General features: G+C 51.6%; 2 protein-coding genes across 2 annotated transcripts; one reads left to right on the top strand and one right to left on the bottom strand.

Annotated features, from left to right (window-relative positions):
- The first annotated feature begins 9,641 nt into the window (after nucleotides 1–9,641).
- On the top strand, nucleotides 9,642–14,623 carry SHFL (shiftless antiviral inhibitor of ribosomal frameshifting). Its single transcript, XM_060145243.1, has 8 exons — nucleotides 9,642–9,943; nucleotides 10,412–10,535; nucleotides 10,724–10,773; nucleotides 12,150–12,188; nucleotides 12,318–12,467; nucleotides 12,948–13,051; nucleotides 13,198–13,352; nucleotides 13,885–14,623. The coding sequence occupies exons 1-8, from the start codon at nucleotides 9,923–9,925 to the stop codon at nucleotides 14,088–14,090; spliced, it is 849 nt and encodes a 282-aa protein (XP_060001226.1). The 5' UTR covers nucleotides 9,642–9,922; the 3' UTR covers nucleotides 14,091–14,623.
- On the bottom strand, nucleotides 13,939–17,738 carry ANGPTL6 (angiopoietin like 6). The gene is made up of 5 exons (XM_060145242.1): nucleotides 17,163–17,738; nucleotides 16,169–16,346; nucleotides 15,426–15,613; nucleotides 15,076–15,346; nucleotides 13,939–14,569 (listed from the first exon to the last, which is right to left on the bottom strand). The coding sequence occupies exons 1-5, from the start codon at nucleotides 17,736–17,738 to the stop codon at nucleotides 14,379–14,381; spliced, it is 1,404 nt and encodes a 467-aa protein (XP_060001225.1). The 3' UTR covers nucleotides 13,939–14,378.
- Between the last annotated feature and the right edge of the window lie 573 nt (nucleotides 17,739–18,311).

Genomic DNA, 18,311 nt, shown 5'->3' with positions numbered 1-18,311 from the left:
GAGCAGGGACCACTCGTTGTCGCGGTGCGCGGGCCTCTCACTGCGGTGGACTCCCTTGTTGCGGAGCACGGGCTCTAGACACCCGGGCCTCAGTAGCTGTGGCACGCAGGCCTCAGCAGCCATGGCACGCAGGCTCCAGAGCACAGGCTCAGTAGCTGTGGCGCACAGGCCCAGCTGCTCCGCAGCATGTGGGATCTTCCCGGACCAGGGATTGAACCCACGCCCCCTGCATTGGCAGGTGGACTCCCAACCACTGTGCCATCAGGGAAGTCCCTGTATTTTTTTTAGAAGTTTTTTCTTTATTTATTTTTGGCTGTGTTGGGTCTTCGTTGCTGTGCGTGGGTTTTCTCTAGGTGCGGTGGGCAGGGGCTACTCTTCGTTGTGGTGTGTGGGCTTTTCATTGTGGTGGCTTCTCTTGTTGCAGAGCACGGGATTCAGTAGTTGTGGTGCATGGGCTCAGTAGTTGTGGCTTGTGGGCTCTAGAGCACAGACTCAGTAGTTGTGGCGCACGGGCTTAAGTTGCTCCATGGCATGTGGGATCTTCCCAGGCCAGGGCTCAAATCTGTGTCCCCTGCATTGGCAGGCGGATTCTTAACCACTGCACCACCAGGGAAGTCCTAAGCATAGCTTTTATATGCACTGGGAAACGAAAAAATTCATGTGACTCAATTTATGGTGATATTTGCTTTATTGCAGTGATCCTGAACCAAATCTGTAATATCTCCGAGGTATGCCTGTAATCCAAAAGAAGGCAGGAGAGAAAAAAAAATAGAGAAGAATAAAGAAACAAAGGAGACCAACAGAAATAAACAATAAAATGGTAGGGAATTCCCTGGCGGTCCAGTGGCTAGGACTCAGTACCTTCAATGCCAGGGCCTGGGTTCGATGTCTGGTTGGGGCACTAGGATCCTATATGCTGCTCAGCACAGCCAAAATAATAATAATAATAATGATAAAATGGTAGACCTAAATTCAACCAAATCAAACTTTGAGATGATGACAGTCCCAGCAAACATCATGATTGCCACCTTGTGAGAAACCTTGACGCAAAGGCACTTTGTTAAGTGATGCCCAGATTCCTGACCCAAGGAAACCACAAGATAACAGAGGCTTGCTGTTTCAGCCATTAAATATGGGGACAACTTGTTACACAGCACTAGATAGCTAATACAGTGGCTACATTTGGAAAAGAGTGTGCCACCACCTGGGTCCTGTCCAACATCTCTGGGCTGTTTAAGACTTCTCGATGAACCTATCTCCCTCCTTACTCTCCTCAGAGACCTGATTTCACTGTCTTGCTCAAGCATGGCCAAGTTACATCGGTCACCCAATGGCCCATAATGAGTAGGTGAAGAAGGGAGGATTTGATCCCAGGACTGTCTCACTCCAGATCTTGAGTGCTTGGTCATGCATCTTGCTTCTCTAGATATGGTAGGAGACAAAAATGAGACATGTCTTAAGAATAATAACCAGTGGTCCAGTGGTTGGGACTCCACACTTTCACTGAGAGGGCCTGGGTTCAATCCCTGGTCGGGGAACTAGAATCCCACAAGCCATGTGGCACGGCCGAAAAAAGAATGATAATCATAGTTTCCTTCTTGCTCTCCACACACCCGCCACTGTCTCCATTGTCTTGCAGCCACTAACAATAAACTTTCACATGACTCTCTCTGCCATTACAATGTCAGCTCCTTGCAGGAAAGGAATTTGTGTCTGTTTTCCTTGCTCCCAGAGCAATGCCAGGCGCTCAGCATTTATTGAATAGACAAGAACCAGTGTCTTCTCACTGCCTGGGCACCTCTAATAGGTCTGGGGTGGACACTGGAAAGTTGCCTTTTAATAAGTCCCCAGTGAGGCCCTGACACTCTGGAGAGTTTGAGAACTCCTAGTTCAGTTCTTCCCCGCTTCCCCATCCAACCTCGGGGCCAATAGATTCTCATGCCACACGTACCACCTCCTTCTGGAATACTGCCCACATGCTCCGTCCTCCCCCAACCTGGACATCTATAGGGAGCGTTACGATTGCTTATTTTTTACTGGTGCCCCTGAGGCATCCTTGAAGGCAGAGCAGGTATATTCTGTGTCTCATTCTCTCACTTAATCCTACAATAGGCATGAGTGCTATGATCCCATTTTACAGATGAGCCAACAAAGGGCTTAAGTGGGGTCAGCCATGGGCAGAGAGGTATCTTGGGACTCTGGTCTTGAGATGGGCTGGGACCTGGGACCCTTTGCTGCAGTGCTTAAATCTGGACAAACCTCGAGCAACAAAATACAAAGAAACTATATGGGACGAAAAATAACTGCGTGCATGAGCAGTTGGGGAAAGTTATGGACAAAAAGATAGAAAAGACTAAAAAGACTCAACTGCCACTTCTGAAGAGCCTGGACCAAAAACAGGACATTGGGAGCAAAAGCAGGGGACTGAGCATGCCCCCTGCACACAACACCGCCAGAGGGGTGGGCAAAACACCTAAGCCACCCCTCCAGCTCGACCCCTGGACACACCCTCACCCTCACTGCATATAAGAACAAGCTTCCCCCCTTCAGGGAGCGAGCAAGCAAGGGGACCTGTTGCTTGTTCTTGCTGCCCCGGCTGCTGCAGCAGGGGCCCCAATAAAGCCTTGCCTGAATTTTTTGTCTGGCCTCTAGTCCATTTCTATTGATTGGGGAAGGCCAAGACCACTGGTCGGTATCAGTCTGAACCTGCATCTTGTAACAAGAGTCGAAACAAACATTTATTGAGCACCTATTACGTGAAGGCTCTGATCTAAGCACTTCACACACATGAATGCCTTTCTTCTCCCAGCAACTCTAGGAGATGAGGACTGTTTTCTTCCCTTTTCCTAAATGACAAAAGGAAGGCACCCAAAGGGTGCATATCTTCCTTGAGTACCTGGCAACAAAGTTTCTCTTTTGATTCTGAACTCTGTTTGGAAATCTGGATGTTTTTAAGTTACTGTTTTTCTTCAAATATCACCATCGTGAAGTCAGATAGAAAAATAAGTAGCTCAAAGGAAAAAGATCTGGAAGAATATATTGGGTTAGCCAAAAAGTTCATTCGGGTTTTCCCGTAAGATGTTATGGAAAAACCTGAAGAAACTTTTTGGCCAATCCAATACATCAAATTTAATGAGACTTATCCTAGGAGCAAGGCAATGAGGAGTTACCATCCCTTCCTTTATTATTTTTCTTGTTGTTGTTGTTGTTTTTAATCATACATGAAGATCTAGCAAACAGATTCCCCAAAAGGCAGGCATATGGGATAGAAAATGTGATGCCCCATCCAAATCCCCCCTCCCCCGCAAGGAACCAGAACTGTCCATGGTTTGCTTGCACACCCTGTGTCCTCTTTCCTGCAGTTTATGGTCACCTCTATGGCCACAGGCAAAACTATAACTTAAGGTTTTATTTTCCTATGTATATAAAGACTTCCTCTTTCTAAAACAAATATTTCTTAATGTTTAACTTTTTTTTTAAGAACAAGCACACTTAATTTTTGCAATCAGAACAAAAAAAAAAGGCAGAGTGTCCTGTGTTTTTAGAGGGGGCTATCCACAAATTTGAAATTTCAAAATGTGAAATACAAAGAAATGAAGTCACCTGGCCACCCCAGCTCCCAGAGCTAAGGGTACCTCATGAACTTTCCCGCTACTTTCCCTGTGAACTTTCCAGAACGTGGGATCAATAATTAACTGTGGAAAAATAATAATAATAATAATTAACTGTGGGTATTTCTGCTGCCAGGAGTAGACACGGGGCCACCAGGCCCAGGGCTGGAGCAGAGAACTGTTTTCCCACAGTTAATGCCTTAGGAAAAGCAACATAACCAAGGTGGTGTGGTCATAAAAATAGTTACATGCTCCGTGGAGGGTTACTATGTTTTGCATCCTCTAAATCCCATAAGAATATAATGCAAGCCACATGTGTAATTTTAAATCTTCTACTCGTCACATTAAAAAGGCAAAACAAAACCAGTGAAATTAATTATAATAATTTTATTTAGCCCAATATATCCAAAATGCCATTTCAACATGAAATCAGTGCAAAAAGTCAATGATGTGTTATTTCACATAAATCTTCAAAATCCAGCGTGCATTTGATGCTGACGGCACATCTGATTAGGACCTGCCACGTTTCAAGAGCTCAAATGCCACATGTGACCAGTGGCTACCCTTTCAGACAGCCCAGTTCTAAATGGTTTATCTATATTAACTTATGGAACCTTCACAATAACTCTATTCCCATTTCAGAGATGGGGAAACTGAGGCCCAGAAAGGCAAAGAAATTGCTCAAAGAGCTAGGAATGGACTCCAACCCAGACTGTCTGGTTCCAAGGTGTGCCCTCTTGACCTCTATACTTCTCATCATCAATTCCAGCTGGAAGGAGCATTGCGGTTAGCTGGCCTGGGTTCAAGTCCTGACTGTGCCACCTATAAGCCAGGTGCCTGCATGATTTGCTTAATTGCTCTGAAATGCAGTTTCTTCATCTGAAAAAGGGACACTGGCACCTAGCCAGAAGGCTGAGGGATGACTTGATAGCCTAAAGCCTGGAGGACACCCCACAGAGAGCCTGGCGCCCAGCTGGCCCCTGGGTACACTCAGGCTCTTTTAGCCGCTGCGATTTCTCCACTCACCAAATTCATTTGAGCAGAGTCCCAAACAAGCTACCCAACTTTTGCACATAATGCATTCTTGGAAACATGTTTGAATGTGACTTCGCAAAACTTGAACAATAGATTTCTGTGCTGTAAAGGACATTCCATTTACTAAGGACTGCACAGATTATGAAATCCCAAATTACTTCTCACCTCTTAGGTGTCATTGTCAAAGATAGATATCCAGGGTTTCGTACATGTTATTTTAAAACGTAATTGGATTTGTCTTATTGTGTATTTTCTTGGTTCTCATTACAAAAGTTATGGATGCTTGTTGCAAAAAAAAAAAAAAAAAGAACCCAAAAATCTGATTGTTAGAGAAATATGCCATGTGGAAAGTAAAGGTGTTGTGGAGATCCACATGCAGAAATGCACACAAATGATTTGTGTGTGTGCCCAGGGAGGGTCATCAGCGAGGCCCCAGCTGTCAAAGCATCAGAATACGAAAGTTGAAAGAGACAATTAAAATAGCACACAATCTTCTGAAATTTCATGGGCGCGTGCACACACACAGGAATAATGAACTACGAGGATGAAAAAAATTTTTCTGTTATTAATAATAAAAAACAAATACTGATCAACCATGCTAGAGAAAAGATAAATTATCTTTGTATTCTCTCTATAGAAAACATTACAAATCATTGTCATATGAAGAGTCAATTAAAGAGTACATAGCCATAGGACTTCCCTGGCGGCGCAGTGGTTAAGAATCTGCCTGCCAATGCAGGGGACATGGGTTCAAGCCCTGGTCTGGGAAGATCCCACATGCCGCGAAGCAACTAAGTCCGTGTGCCACTACTACTGAGCCTGCGCTCTAGAGCCCACGTGCCACAACTACTGAAGCCCACGCACCTAGAGCCCGTGCTCCTCAACAAGAGAAGCCACCGCAATGAGAAGCCTGCGCACCGCAACGAAGAGTAGCCCCCACTCACCGCAACTAAAGAAATCCCACGCGCAGCAACAAAGACCCAACGCAGCCAAAAATAAAAAATATAAATAAATAAATGTATAAAAAAGAAGAGTACATATCCATAAAATGTGGGGGAAAAGTTTGGAGAGGCATGTCTGATAGCTAATTAATAAAAATATTTTGTTATTAAAAAAATAGCACACAATGCTTTAGTAAGTGTTGCCGAGTTGCCCTCTCCAAAGGTTCTACCAAGGGATGCCCTTTCCAACCAACGGTTTGGAGATTTCCCATTTCCCAACATCTCCAATTCTGGGCATCCCCAAATTTCTTCATTTGGCTAAACTGAGGGGGGACTTCCCTGGCGGTCCAGTGGTTAAGACTCTTCGCTTCCACTGTAGGTGGCATGGGTTCTATCCCTAGTCAGGGAACTAAGACCCTGCATGCCACGCAGCATGGTCTAATTAATTAATTAAACTGAGGGGGAAATTTACTAGGTTGCAAAAAGTACACACATGCTCCAATCAGGTCCACTTCCTCCACAATTAAACCTATGGTCACCCAGCATATGCCTCAAAAGGTTCAACTAAAGATCAAGATTTGCTGCTTTGGGCATGAGCTTCCCCTCCCTCCACTCTCCCCCCTGCTCACTAAGCCAGAGCCATGGTGGCCTATAGATTTCTGCAATAGACCCTGCCCCATCCCACCTCAGGGCCTTTGCACTTGCTGCTCTTTCTGCCCTGCACCTCTTCACCTAGTTAGTTCCTACTCATCCTTTGGAGGGCCCCCCTTGAGCAGGTTCTTGAACCTGTCTTCCCTTTTGTAATAATATTATCCCCCTTATAGGATTGCTATGAGGATCAAATGAGATACATAGTTCAAAACACTTGACACAGTGTTTCAGAAAGTGTTAAGATTTCAGTTCATTGGGACTTCTCTGGAGGTCCAGTGGTTAGGACTCAGAGCTTTCCTGCCGTGACCCACAGTTCAATCCCTGGTCAGGGAACTAAGATCCTGCAAGCCACGTGGAGCGGTCAAAAAAAAAAATTCAGTTCAAGAGGCACCTCCTCCATGAAGCCCTCCCTGACCACCCTACCCAGTTCAGGGTCCCATGTGTTGTCCTTTCTCATGGATCTCTCAATTTCTCTTTTTTGGTACATATCATAAATATAATTAAATAACTACTTGTGATATCATGTGCTTCATGTTTCTCTTTCCCATTAAGACCATGACTCCAGAAGGGCAGAAATGGTGCCAGACACCATGCCTGCCAGATGGGAGGCACCTGATGCATGTCTGTCAAATTAATGAATGGATGGATCAAATGGGCTCCATCTTTGACTCAATTATACTAAAGTGTCAGAGGCTACATTTCTTATCACTGTTATCAGCACATCCATTTTCTCCCTTTCCACACCTTTTTATAAAGACAAAGGATAAAATGCAGAAATGTTCACACCACTCACTACAACCAAGCTACATCTGGCCCGACAGACCAAGATGGCCACAAAGCTCAAACAGAACTGTTGGTGGGTAGGTAGCGCCCCCATGTGTTCCCTGGGAATCTGTTTTTCTGATCGTCTACAAATGCCAAAATTGAATACTCAGGTTGTATCTTTATTTGTCCTTCTGAATTGACTCTCACCCTTCTCCCCCTGCCCTGTGCCCTGACAGGCTAACTGCATGACTGGCTCCCTTACCTTCCTTGCCTGCTGGTGCAGCCAGTGAGAGGCTCCAGCAGGAGATGGGAGGGGAGGAGGGGAGAGAGGGCAGGGTCTTTATTCCCCTCTCCCTAAACATGGTCTGGATCTAGTGACTCAATTTTAACGCACCGGATGTGGCGGCAGAAGTGATGCTACGTGACTTTCAAGGTGAGGTCTTGGAAATATACAATTTCCACCTGGCTTTCCTTCTCTTGGGTTGCTTGCTCTGTGGAGGCCAGCTGCCAGGTTGGGAGTATCAAGCACAAACAGCCCAAGTAGGGAGGAATTGAGGCATCCCTCCAACAATCAGCACCCATCTGCCAGTCATGTGCGTGAGCCACCACGGAAGCAAGATCCTCCAGCCCCAGTCAAACTTTCAGATGGCTGCAGCCCCAGTCAACATCTTGACTACGACCTTATGGAAACCCTGAGCCAGAAAGCTCAGTAAAGCCATTGCTGGATTCCTGACCCACAAAAACCGTAGGAACTGATACGTGTTTATTGTTTTAAGCCATAACATTTGGGGATTATTTGTTATGCAGCAACAGAGAACTACAACACCTGGTAACAAGAGTCCCAGGCTCCCACCTCTACCTGGAACTCTCTTCTCCCACATCCTTCAGGTCTCCACTCAGATGTTACTTCCTGCAGGCTCCCCTAAACTCCCTTTACCCATCCCCCTGCCCCAGTTCATTTTTCATCCTGGCATGTATTCTCTCCTGTCCTATTACATATTTGTTTCTTGTCTGTCTCCCCCACTAGAATGCTAGCTTTATGTGGACAGGGATCTTTGTTTTCTTTGACGCTGCGTCCACAGTGGAACAGTGCCTGGCACAGAGTAAGCTCTCACTGTGGTGGCCATTAGGATGAGAATCTAGCAGACCTGAGTTGTGTGGGGGCTGGATCAGACTCCCACCTGTTTCCTGCCTGCTCTGTGCCCACCCTGACCAAGGGGTGGGACATAGCTGTGACCTCCCCCTCCACTGGGTAAGTAGTAATTGGCAACTATACTGGGAGAGCCCCTCCATGTCTCCCCACTTCCCTCAGGATAAAATCCCAGGTCCTCTGTGCTGCCTATACCACCCCTTCCCTGCCCGAAATCCCACCACTCAGCACAAAGAACCATGAACTGTTTACATGCACCCCAGGGAGGGCTGCATAGACCCCACAAACAAAACTTTGGGGTTCAAGTAGAAAACATTAGAACATTTTTTTAATCTTTTTTGTTAAGTTTGCTAAGGAATATCATCATGTAATAAATACATTATTATAAAGTGATCTACAGAATCTCTCAGTATAACTGTATTTGTATATAATTTATAAACAAATATCCCTCTGGGGGTTGAGCTTCAACATTTTTACTGATAGAGGTGCATGTTGAAAAAGTTTTAGGAGTCATTTATCCTAATGCAATTTTGCCACCCCTAGAGGACATTTGGCAACGTCTGGAGACATTTTCAGCTGTCATGACTGGGGCAGGGGTGCCGCTGGCATCTAGTGGGTTGAGGCCAGGGATGCTGCTAAACATCCTACGATGCACACGGCAGGCCCCCACCACAGAGAACCATCCAGCCCCATATGTCGATATTGCTGAGGTGGAGAAGCCCTGGCCTAAAGCGCTAGACTCTCTTGATTCTGGGGGTTTTGCACGGCTAGCTGCTTCCTTCCCCCACTCCATTCTTCACCTGCTGAGCCGTCACACTTCCAGGACTCCTCCAAGAAGACATTTCTGATGCGGCAAGGCTGGGACAGAGCCCCTCCCCCGCTTGCTGGGTTAAAATTGTCCTGGCCCCCCGGGGTTCTCAACCTTACGTTTTACAGTGCAGATCCCCTGGAACCCCTAGACAGCCCGATTCTGCAGAACGGCTAGGGACCAGGAATCAGTATTTTTAGCAAGCACCTCCTCCTTCCCGCCAACTGCCTGCCCCTTCATATTTTGCACATAGTAGGTGGCCCAGGGACTAGTTGAATGTCTACAGCATGCCAGGAGCTACTAAGTGCTCTACCCGGGGACTCGAATCCTGGCACACGCACGCGCGCGGGCACACACACACACACACACACACACTCCAGGATGTAGCCACTATCATCATCCCCATCTTACAGAGGAGTAAACTGAGGTTCAGAGAGGGGACGTGGCGAGGTAAGAGGCTCAAAGTGAGAAAGGGGTCCAGGTCCTAATTAGCGCCTGATTCCTGGGGGAGAGGAGGGGACGGGAGGGGAGGGGACAGAGCGATGGACTGGGGGAGCACGAGCTAGCGGGGACCGGGAGACACACCGCGGCCTTCAGATGCGGCCCCGCCCCCACGAGGGACGTGAAGACGCGGACCCCGCGCAGCGTGGGGACATGTGACCGACTGCAGAGGCCGCGCCGCCTCCCCCGCCCGAGGTCTGCGCGCTCCGCCGCAGGGTGCAGATCGGGGGCGCCCGCCTGGGTTTGGGGCGCAAGAGCAGAGGTGGAGCCAGGGCGGAGCCAGCGCGCCCCGTCCCCCCTCTTTCCAATCGAAAGCGAAACGGAGGGCTGGAAAGGAAGGGCGGAGCCGGCCTGGAGGCCTCGCCCCCTGCCCTGAGAGGCAGCTGGACAGACGGGCGCACCCAGGTAGGGGGACGCTGAGCGCCCAGTGCGGACCCTCGCGGGGACCTGCGCCGCCACCATGTCTCAGGAAGGTGTGGAGGTAGGAGAAGGCTACAACTGGGCCGGGGGCCCGCGAGAGATGCTGGGGAGGAGCCGGGGGACGCGGAGGGGGCTTCGCAGTTCCTGGGGACTCCATCCGAAACCTAGACCTTCCCCCAGGCTGGCACTCGTCTCCCTCAGAAAGGAGAGTGACCGCCACATGCCCCAGAGCGAAATGCGGCCTCCTCGAGGAAAAGCGGGGGCTGCTGGGTCAAGGGTCAGAGGCCAGGGGTTACCTGGCCGGCCTCCTCCCTTAGCGTGGGACGTTCGCCTTAGTCCGCTCCCTCCCCCAGTGCCCTGTGGGGACTTTGGCTTTTTCCAGGAAATGCAGTAGAGGGATTGGGGGGGTGGGGTGCGGAGGCTAAAACCAAGGGTCAAGTTCAGGCCGTGAAAAAAGGATGCCTAGGGGTGGGGGAGGGGCAATCGCGCCTCTCCTTCCTCCATCTGAGCCCCTGTCTCCCCACCCCAGCTGGAGAAGAGCGTCCGGCGCCTCCGGGAGAAGTTTCATGGGAAGGTATCCTCCAAGAAGGCGGGGACTCTGATGAGGAAGTTTGGCAGCGACCATACCGGAGTGGGGCGCTCCATCGTGTACGGTGAGCAGGCGGGGGTCCTGCCTGCAGGGGGTTCCGCTGGGGAGCGGGGAGGGGGTGTGGTCTCTGCTGAGGGTAGGAAGAGGCGATGAGATCATCTCTTTGGGGGGTGGTCTGTATCGGGTTCGGGGCCCAGAAACTCCCACAAGATCTTTCAAAGGCCTTTCACTTACACTTACTCTCCCCACCAGGGGTAAAGCAGAAAGATGGACAGGAACTGAGTAATGACCTGGATGCCCAGGTAAACTGCGCCCTCCCCTCAAAGGATGTGGTAAGGGGAGGGAGAACAGAAGGGTCAGGCTCATCCATGGTGAGCCTCCTCTGTGCCTTGTCAGTCCACAACTCATGGTCTAGCCTCATTCACTTATGCACCTCTCAGTCGTGTATCTGGCCAGGGAGCCTGCAAACAGTAGATGCTCATTACATGCTGACTGTATTAAATGGAAGACAGAGACAAGAAACTAAGCAGTGAAACGAATCACGATTGTCATTATAGAGGAGCCAAAGAGATCAGGGAAAGCTTCCTGGAGGAGGTGGTACCAAGTTCTTCAAGACTAAGGAGGAGTGACCTCTGGGAAGGGGAGGGGTTGGAGAGGGTCTTCCTGGAAGAGGGGTGGCATGACAAAAGGAACATACAGACAGGCTGGGATGAGCAGGAGATCAGAGAGGAGAGAGGGGCAGGGGAACCCATGTGAATGAATGAATGAATGAATGAAAGGCTTTGCATGGCCACTTTGCCCCTTAGATGGCTTTGGTGGCTGGCGTACCGGTTGGCCTGCCTGAAAGACCCAGCACAGAGTTGTTAAAGAGTGTAATAAAGTACGTATTATACCCTTAACATTTATATATTTACAGTTATACATATAATGAGTATGATAAACATAGCCAAGAGTATCATTGATTGAGCACTTCCCCTGCGGCAGGACTCCAGGAATATTACCTGTTGACTTATTTCATTGCCACAGGTCCTGTGAGACAGGTCCTATTACTTATCACGTTCATTTTACAGATGAGAAAATTGAGACACAGGGTGATGACGTCACTCACCATGTTCATGCTGAATGCAGGTGGCAGCTGGGATTTGAACCCAGGCCACCAAGAGTCAGAACCTGGGCTCTTAGATGTCCCTCATTAGGAGGAGTGGCTTGGCCACACCCCCACAGCTGGAAGTGATGAAGCCAGGGTTTCAACCTGCATCTATCTGAATCCAGAGCTCAAGCACTTAACCTAAAGCAGCATGGCCTCAAAGAGGTGACCTGTCACAATGCCAGCAAGTGTGTGGCATTCATTGGCAGGAAGGGAGCATGGGGTCCAGCCTGTTCCGCCATGCTCACTCAGGGTAATCTCAGGCAAGCCCTCTCCCGGCTCTGGGCCTCAGTATCCCCGTCTGAGCAATGGGGATGACAGGTGTGCCCACCTCCCAGGGTTGCTATAAGGACAACTGAGGTCACACATCCTGCCCTCAGGAAGTGTATGCTGCTCAATCAACTCCTCCTGAGTTAGGGACACTCTACTCTTATATGGGGCCAGAACCCTGCCTCCCCGTGCAGAAGCCCCGCCCCCAGAAAAGAGGCGTGAACCACATCTCCAGTTTCTGCCCCTGGTGTTTCCACCCAGGACCCCCCAGAGGACATGAAGCAGGACCGGGACATCCAGGTGAGTCCAGGATGTGGGACAGGGAGGTAAGCAGGGAGGACATCCATGGGGGTGTTCATAGGTGAGGAGGAGGGACATTGTAGGGGCAGGAAGGGGAGAAGAGGGCTGACCACCGTCTCCATTCTGCAGGCGGTGGCGACCTCGCTCCTGCCACTAACAGAAGCCAACCTACGCATGTTCCAACGTGCCCAGGAAGATCTCATCCCTGCCGTGGACCGGCAGTTCGCCTGCTCCTCCTGTGACCATGTCTGGTGGCGCCGCGTGCCCCAGCGGAAGGAGGTGATAACCCAACCTCTGACCTTGGTTCTGTCCCGGCTCCACTCCAAAGCCCCACTCTCAGTGTCCAAACCTCTGACCCAAGAACATCAGCCTCTGAGAGCCCAACCCCGGACCTGCAATCTCAGAGATCAACCCCAATCTCAGACCCTAACCCCAACCCACTGAGCTGGACTTTTCAACTTGACATTCAACTTGAGAAGCTCAACTCTTATCCCAGAGCCTGACCTCTGACTACACAGTTTGACAGCTACCACAGAAATCAAACCTGACCCCCAAACCACAACCCCAAATCTGGCTTCTGAACCCCCTGACCAGTGGTATGCTTCTGGTAAATGCCTAATAACCGGCTCTCGTGGGGCGGAGGCACCCCCAGATTTACAGTGTTTGCCAATTTCCATAGTGTAAATCTCGATCTGGCTAACATCAGGCTATCACTGCTCACCTCAGACAGCAAGCCTGCCCCTCTCTCCGCACCCCCAGGTGTCCAGATGCAGGAAATGCCGGAAGCGCTACGAGCCGGTGCCCAGTGATAAGATGTGGGGTGTGGCTGAGTTCCACTGCCCGAGATGTCGGCACAACTTCCGGTGAGGGCACAACTTCCGGTGAGGGCGCTGACCCCACCCCCACCTCCCATCCTCGGCCCTGCCCCACCCCAGCCCTGCCCCTCCCTGCCCTGGCCCCACCCTGGCCCAGCTGGCCCTTGGACCCTCACGGCCCTGCCCGCCCCCAGGGGCTGGGCACAGATGGGGTCCCGGTCCCCCTGCTACGGGTGCGGCTTCCCCGTGGATCTGACACGGATCCTCCCTCCACGCTGGGACCGGGACACAGATCGCCGCAGCACCCACACCCACTCCTGCTCGGCTGAGGACTGCTACAATCGGCGAGGTGAGGGCCTGGCGCGTCCCCATGGCCTACCCCCCCATTCCGGGCATACACCTCTGAGCCTTTAAGAACCAAGGTCTCTACCTGCTTCTTCCGCATACCTCCTAAGGCCTCCGTCCTGGAGGCCTTTTCATCTCCCACTGCAATGGCCCCTCCTTCCACATCTTCCACGGGCCTCCAGCCTCCTTACCTCCAGGTCACTCAGGACCCCTGCCCCTCCTAACACCCACCTCCCATGGCGTCATCCACCTTCCATGTCTCCTCACATAAAGTTCTGTGGTTTCACTCTGGTGGCCCACACCCCAGTGTCCTGTGGACTCTGTCCCTGTGGTCTCTGTGTTCTTGGCTCCTGTTGTGTCCTCTGTAGTCTCAGGTGACGCCCATGTCCCTGGGTCTCCTGTGGCTTCAACACCTGTGACTTTCACCTCTGAATTTCCTGTAGCTCTGGCCCCAGAGCCTGTAGCCTCAGCCCCTCCCCTTCCCAGAGCTCCCCGTGGCCTCAAGCCCCACGACCTCAGAACCTCTCCCTCCCCAGAGCCCCACGTGCCTGGGACGTCCTGCGCACACCCCAAGAGTCGGAAGCAGAACCACCTGCCCAAAGTCCTGCACCCCAGCAACCTCCACATCAGCAGTGGCTCCACTGTGGCCACCTGCCTGAGCCAGGGGGGCCTCCTGGAAGACCTGGACAACCTCATTCTGGAGGACCTGAAGGAGGAGGACGAGGGCGGGCACGGGGAGTGACCCCTGCCAGGTGCAGATGCAAACCAGACACGGTCTGTGCATATTTTGTGTTGTTATAAAATACGAGCTCAAATGGAGATCTAAATGCCCTTGGGGAGCCGTCTGGGTCCAAGATGCTGGCAGGGGGATTCCTGGGTGCGGTTTTCAGGGTCCTGGGGAGCAGATCCACAACGAGAAGAGGTCTGTGGGACGCGGCCCACACTGAGTCACAAAGGAGGTGTGGCCAGGACAACTTGGGCTCCTGCGGACACACATCCCCTGTGACCTGGGGGACAGATGAACAGATGGTCACAGCCTCAGGGGCCTGATCAGCATGGCAACCTTCTTGAGAGAGTAAGCCCCACCACGAAACTCGGCCCAGTAAACGCCGTCCTGGTAACGGCTACGGTAGTGGCCACCACGATGCCACACACCATTGAGGTTGGAGTGGGCACAGGCATGGTACCACCAGCCTCCCCGCTGGTACAGGGCGCAGTTACCTGAGGGAAGAGAGAATCCATGTCTTCTCACCAGAATAAAAGCCTCTACCAGCACCTTATTAGTACAAGGCTTTTGCCAGGCATCCTCTGTCCCCATACCTTCTTCAGAGTAATAGCCTTAATTCCTTCCTTATCCCCTTACCAAAGTACAAGTCACATTTTCTCCACCCTTTCTGCAAACTAGGAGCTTTACCTCTCATTCCTTTATCAGGGAAAACAATCTTCTCTACTTCCTTTCTAGAATAAGAGTCCTAGCTCTCATACCTCCCCCTATTCCCCCCACCCCTCCACCACCTTTCACAAAGGCAGGAATCCTGACTCTTACTGCCTAATCAGAGAATGAATCTGGACTCCGCACCCCCTCACCAGAATAAGAGTCCTGTCCTCCACTCTCCTGTTTATCCTGATCCTTACCAGAGGAAAGTCTTACCCCACCCCCTTTCATTTCCTCACTAACAGTCTCCTACTCCCTCCCCACCACCACCACCAGAATGAGAGCTCTTTACCAGAATAGGAGTCTCGGTCCCTATCCACGGTGCTGAAAGGCTTGTCATTGTGCCAGGATAGAGAGTCTCCAGCATCTCCGTGGTAATGGCCAAGCCGTAGGCGGTAGTGGTCACTCTCAGGCTCCAGGGAAAAACCATCATAGTGGGCACGTGCCCCGCGGCCTCCCCAGTCCTCGAGGAGCACCAGTAGCTCATGGTCCCCATGGCTGGTCAGCTGATGCACAGGTTCAAGGCCCAGCCAGTATTCCCCATCAGGCTGCCCAAAGCCCACCTGGCAGGGCAGGAAAGTCAGGGAGTCAGCAGCAGGTCTCCTTCCCCTGCCCAGCCTTGCCCCACCCACCTGTGCCCACCTTGTAGTGCTGCCAGGTAGTGAAGAAGTTGACGGAGCCATCTTGCCGCCTCTGGATCACAGTCCAGCCTCCACCTTCCAGCTGTTGCTCACACCATGCTGACAACACATGCCGGCCCACTCGTAGCTCATACACTCCGCTCTGTCCATGGCCTGCCTGGCGGGCCTCTGCACAATCCCGCCATGGGCCTGCGGGCACAGGGATATGGGACAGGCACAACCTGGACCAGTCAACCCTTTACTGGAGTAAGAGTCCTGATTCTCACTGGTCCCCTTACCAGAACAGTCGAACTGCCTCTCCTATTCCCTCTCCAGAATAAGAGCCCCAATACCCCTTTTCTTACCTAAATAAGACTCTAAGTCATTCTTCTCTCACTAAAGCAAATGTGGAGCCTGGGATTCTTAAATTCTCCTTCTATGGTCTCCTCATCAGAATAGAGGTCTTGAACATGGCCCTCTGAATTCCCTCAAATTCTCACCAAAGTAGCAGTCCTGAATCCCCTGCCCTCTTGTCAAAGTAAGAGTACCTCTCTTATTTTCACACCATAGTAAGAATTTTGGTGTTTATCAAAGTAAGAGCCATATCTCCCTGTTCCATTATCAGGATAAAAGCATCATTTCCTCCAGGCCCCCCAGCATGAGAGGAATCTGGCATTAAAGTCCTGACTCATATTTCCCTCTATTCATGCTGCACTGGGAATCTCCTGGCTCCTCACACCCTCAACAGCCCTGCCCTTGTCTTACCTGCTGGCTTGGTAGGGACAGCAGGGTGCCCTGAGGGCACAGGAGAGGCCAAGGGCCCCTGCTGTCTCAGGGTCTGGTCTCTCTGGGATTCTGGGGCTGAGTTCATCCTCCTGCTGGTGTCATTGGTGCCACCTACCAGACTGACTGGAACCACAGGCACCAGGGGCGGTGGCAGGACCTGGGGTAACCAAGAGAGTTAGATGTGATTGCACTAACCCTTAGCCCAGGACGCTCTGGGCTCGTAAATCTCCTAGCACCCAGATGGGAAGATCAAGCAGGGGCGTGTATTGATCTTCCCAAGCCTAACTCTAGTAGTCAAGAAGAGACAGAGCTGGGCTTAAACTCCTGCTCTGGTGTTAATAGCTTAACCGATCTGTGCCTCCAAACTTTTCTGTGAAGTAGGGATAATATGAGTACATCCAATACTATTAACTTACTGAATCCTCCCAACAACCCTGTAAGTTAGGTACTGTCACAAAGCAACAATTGCTTATTCAAAACCTAAGGTGAGACATAATCCAGAATTTAGAATAATATAGCAGGAGTTAGAAACAGTAATGCAGGGTCTACCTCTATATTACCTAACACCCCCAACGAGGTCTTTGGTCTTTATCACATATTAATAATATGCTTGATTATAGGATCCTATGAGTATTCATATTAGGTAGATAAGTAAAGACTTCAAGTAGCTACCAGTTGCGTTTTGACCCAAATGAGTTACTGGGGAAGAGGTAGGGGTCCGTTTTTGGAGCTTTTTGTATTTCGGAACTGAGAATCATGGGGCTGGGACTTCCCTGGCGGTCCAGTGGTTAAGATTCGGTGCTTCCACTGCAGGGGGCACGGGTTCGATCCCTGGTCGGGGAACGAAGATCCCGCATGCCCCGCAGCGCGGCCAAAAAAAAAAAAAAGGGCATGGGGTTTCAGGGGGCCCATCTACTGAAGATGCTCACAAGAAGTGGCTGCTATTTGGGGAGGGAGATAGTTTCAGAGTTACCTGCTGCTGCCCGCCCGCACTCCCCGGGCACAGGCGTTCCAGGCGGGAGATGAGGCCACTCTGCTGGCTGACCAGCTGTGCCAGCTCGCGGAACTTGACGTCCAGCTGGTGGAAGCGGGCGGCGGCGCGCTGCGCCTCGGCCGAGGCGTTCAGCACACGCTCCCCAAGCAGCGCCAGCGCGGCGGCAGGCTCCGCCCCCAGGCCTAGCCCCGCCCCCGGTCCCGCCTCGTGCTGCAGCTGCGCGCGCAGCTGGCCCAGGCGCGCGCTCAGGCCACGGCTCTCCTTGCGCAGCGCACGCACCTCGCCGGCTACAGCGCCGTCGGCCGTCGCCAGCCGCTGAAGTTCGCGCAGCAGCTCCTCGTGGCGGCCCACTCGCACGCGCAGTGCCGCCACGTCGCTGGCGTTCACGGCCTCCGGAGTTGGGCGCGGAGCCGCCGGCCCGCTCCAGCACACGGCGCCTGTGAACTTCTGCGGGGGCAGCACGAAGGTGTAGGTGCAGCGCGGGGCGGCTGCGCGCGCCCACCAAGCGTCCAGCAAGAGCAGCAGCTGCATCGTGAGCAGCCGGGGTGCCGACATGGCGGACCTGCAGGCAGAGGATGAACGGGAAGGAGGGGGCCCCGGAACGCAGGCTCGACCCCCGACTCTCAAGCTGGGCCATACCTATGTGGTCCCACGCGAGAATGCACAGGTGTACACCTGCGTAGATCAGGGTCTACACACGCCCGCCTCCATCCCTTTCCCTGTCCCGAGGCTGGAGATACGCCAATAGAATCCAGCTCTGGCCTCCCCACTGAGTTCCAGGCGCCCTGCGGGTCAGTGTGTCTCGTCCATTCATTCAGCAAGCCTTCTCTGAGTGCTAACTGTGTGCTGGCCTCAGTTCTACGCGCTGGGAATACAGTTGGGAACAAAACACAAAAATCCCTGCCCTGGTGAGCAAGGACCAAATAAACTTAGAATTAATTGAGTGTATTAGACAGCCCTAAGGTACTAAAGATAAAAGGCACTTTTAGTAAAAGACAGAGGGGAATTCCCTAGGTGTCCAGTGGTTAAGACTCCCGGCTTCCATTGCAAGGGGCCGGGGTTCGATCCCTAGTCTGGGAACTAAGATCCCGCAACCTGCACGGCGCGGCCAAAGAAACAAACAACTAC

Source organism: Lagenorhynchus albirostris, chromosome 3 (assembly GCF_949774975.1).
Source record: "Lagenorhynchus albirostris chromosome 3, mLagAlb1.1, whole genome shotgun sequence".
Classification (NCBI taxonomy): domain Eukaryota; kingdom Metazoa; phylum Chordata; class Mammalia; order Artiodactyla; family Delphinidae; genus Lagenorhynchus; species Lagenorhynchus albirostris.
This window is presented reverse-complemented; position numbering and strand designations above follow the sequence as displayed.

What these genes read in the sequence shown, in the direction of transcription:
- ANGPTL6 (XM_060145242.1), bottom strand. Translation starts at nt 17,738, where the DNA reads ATGTCGGCACCCCGGCTGCTCACGATGCAGCTGCTGCTCTTGCTGGAC. An exon ending in CTACCTGGCAGCACTACAAG is followed by an intron (nt 15,347 to 15,425) that starts GTGGGCACAGGT and finishes CTGCCCTGCCAG; the next exon opens with GTGGGCTTTGGGCAGCCTGA. An exon ending in GGACCGAGACTCCTATTCTG is followed by an intron (nt 14,570 to 15,075) that starts GTAAAGAGCTCT and finishes CTCTTCCCTCAG; the next exon opens with GTAACTGCGCCCTGTACCAG.
- SHFL (XM_060145243.1), top strand. Translation starts at nt 9,923, where the DNA reads ATGTCTCAGGAAGGTGTGGAG. An exon ending in TGTCTCAGGAAGGTGTGGAG is followed by an intron (nt 9,944 to 10,411) that starts GTAGGAGAAGGC and finishes TCCCCACCCCAG; the next exon opens with CTGGAGAAGAGCGTCCGGCG. An exon ending in GCGTGCCCCAGCGGAAGGAG is followed by an intron (nt 12,468 to 12,947) that starts GTGATAACCCAA and finishes CCGCACCCCCAG; the next exon opens with GTGTCCAGATGCAGGAAATG.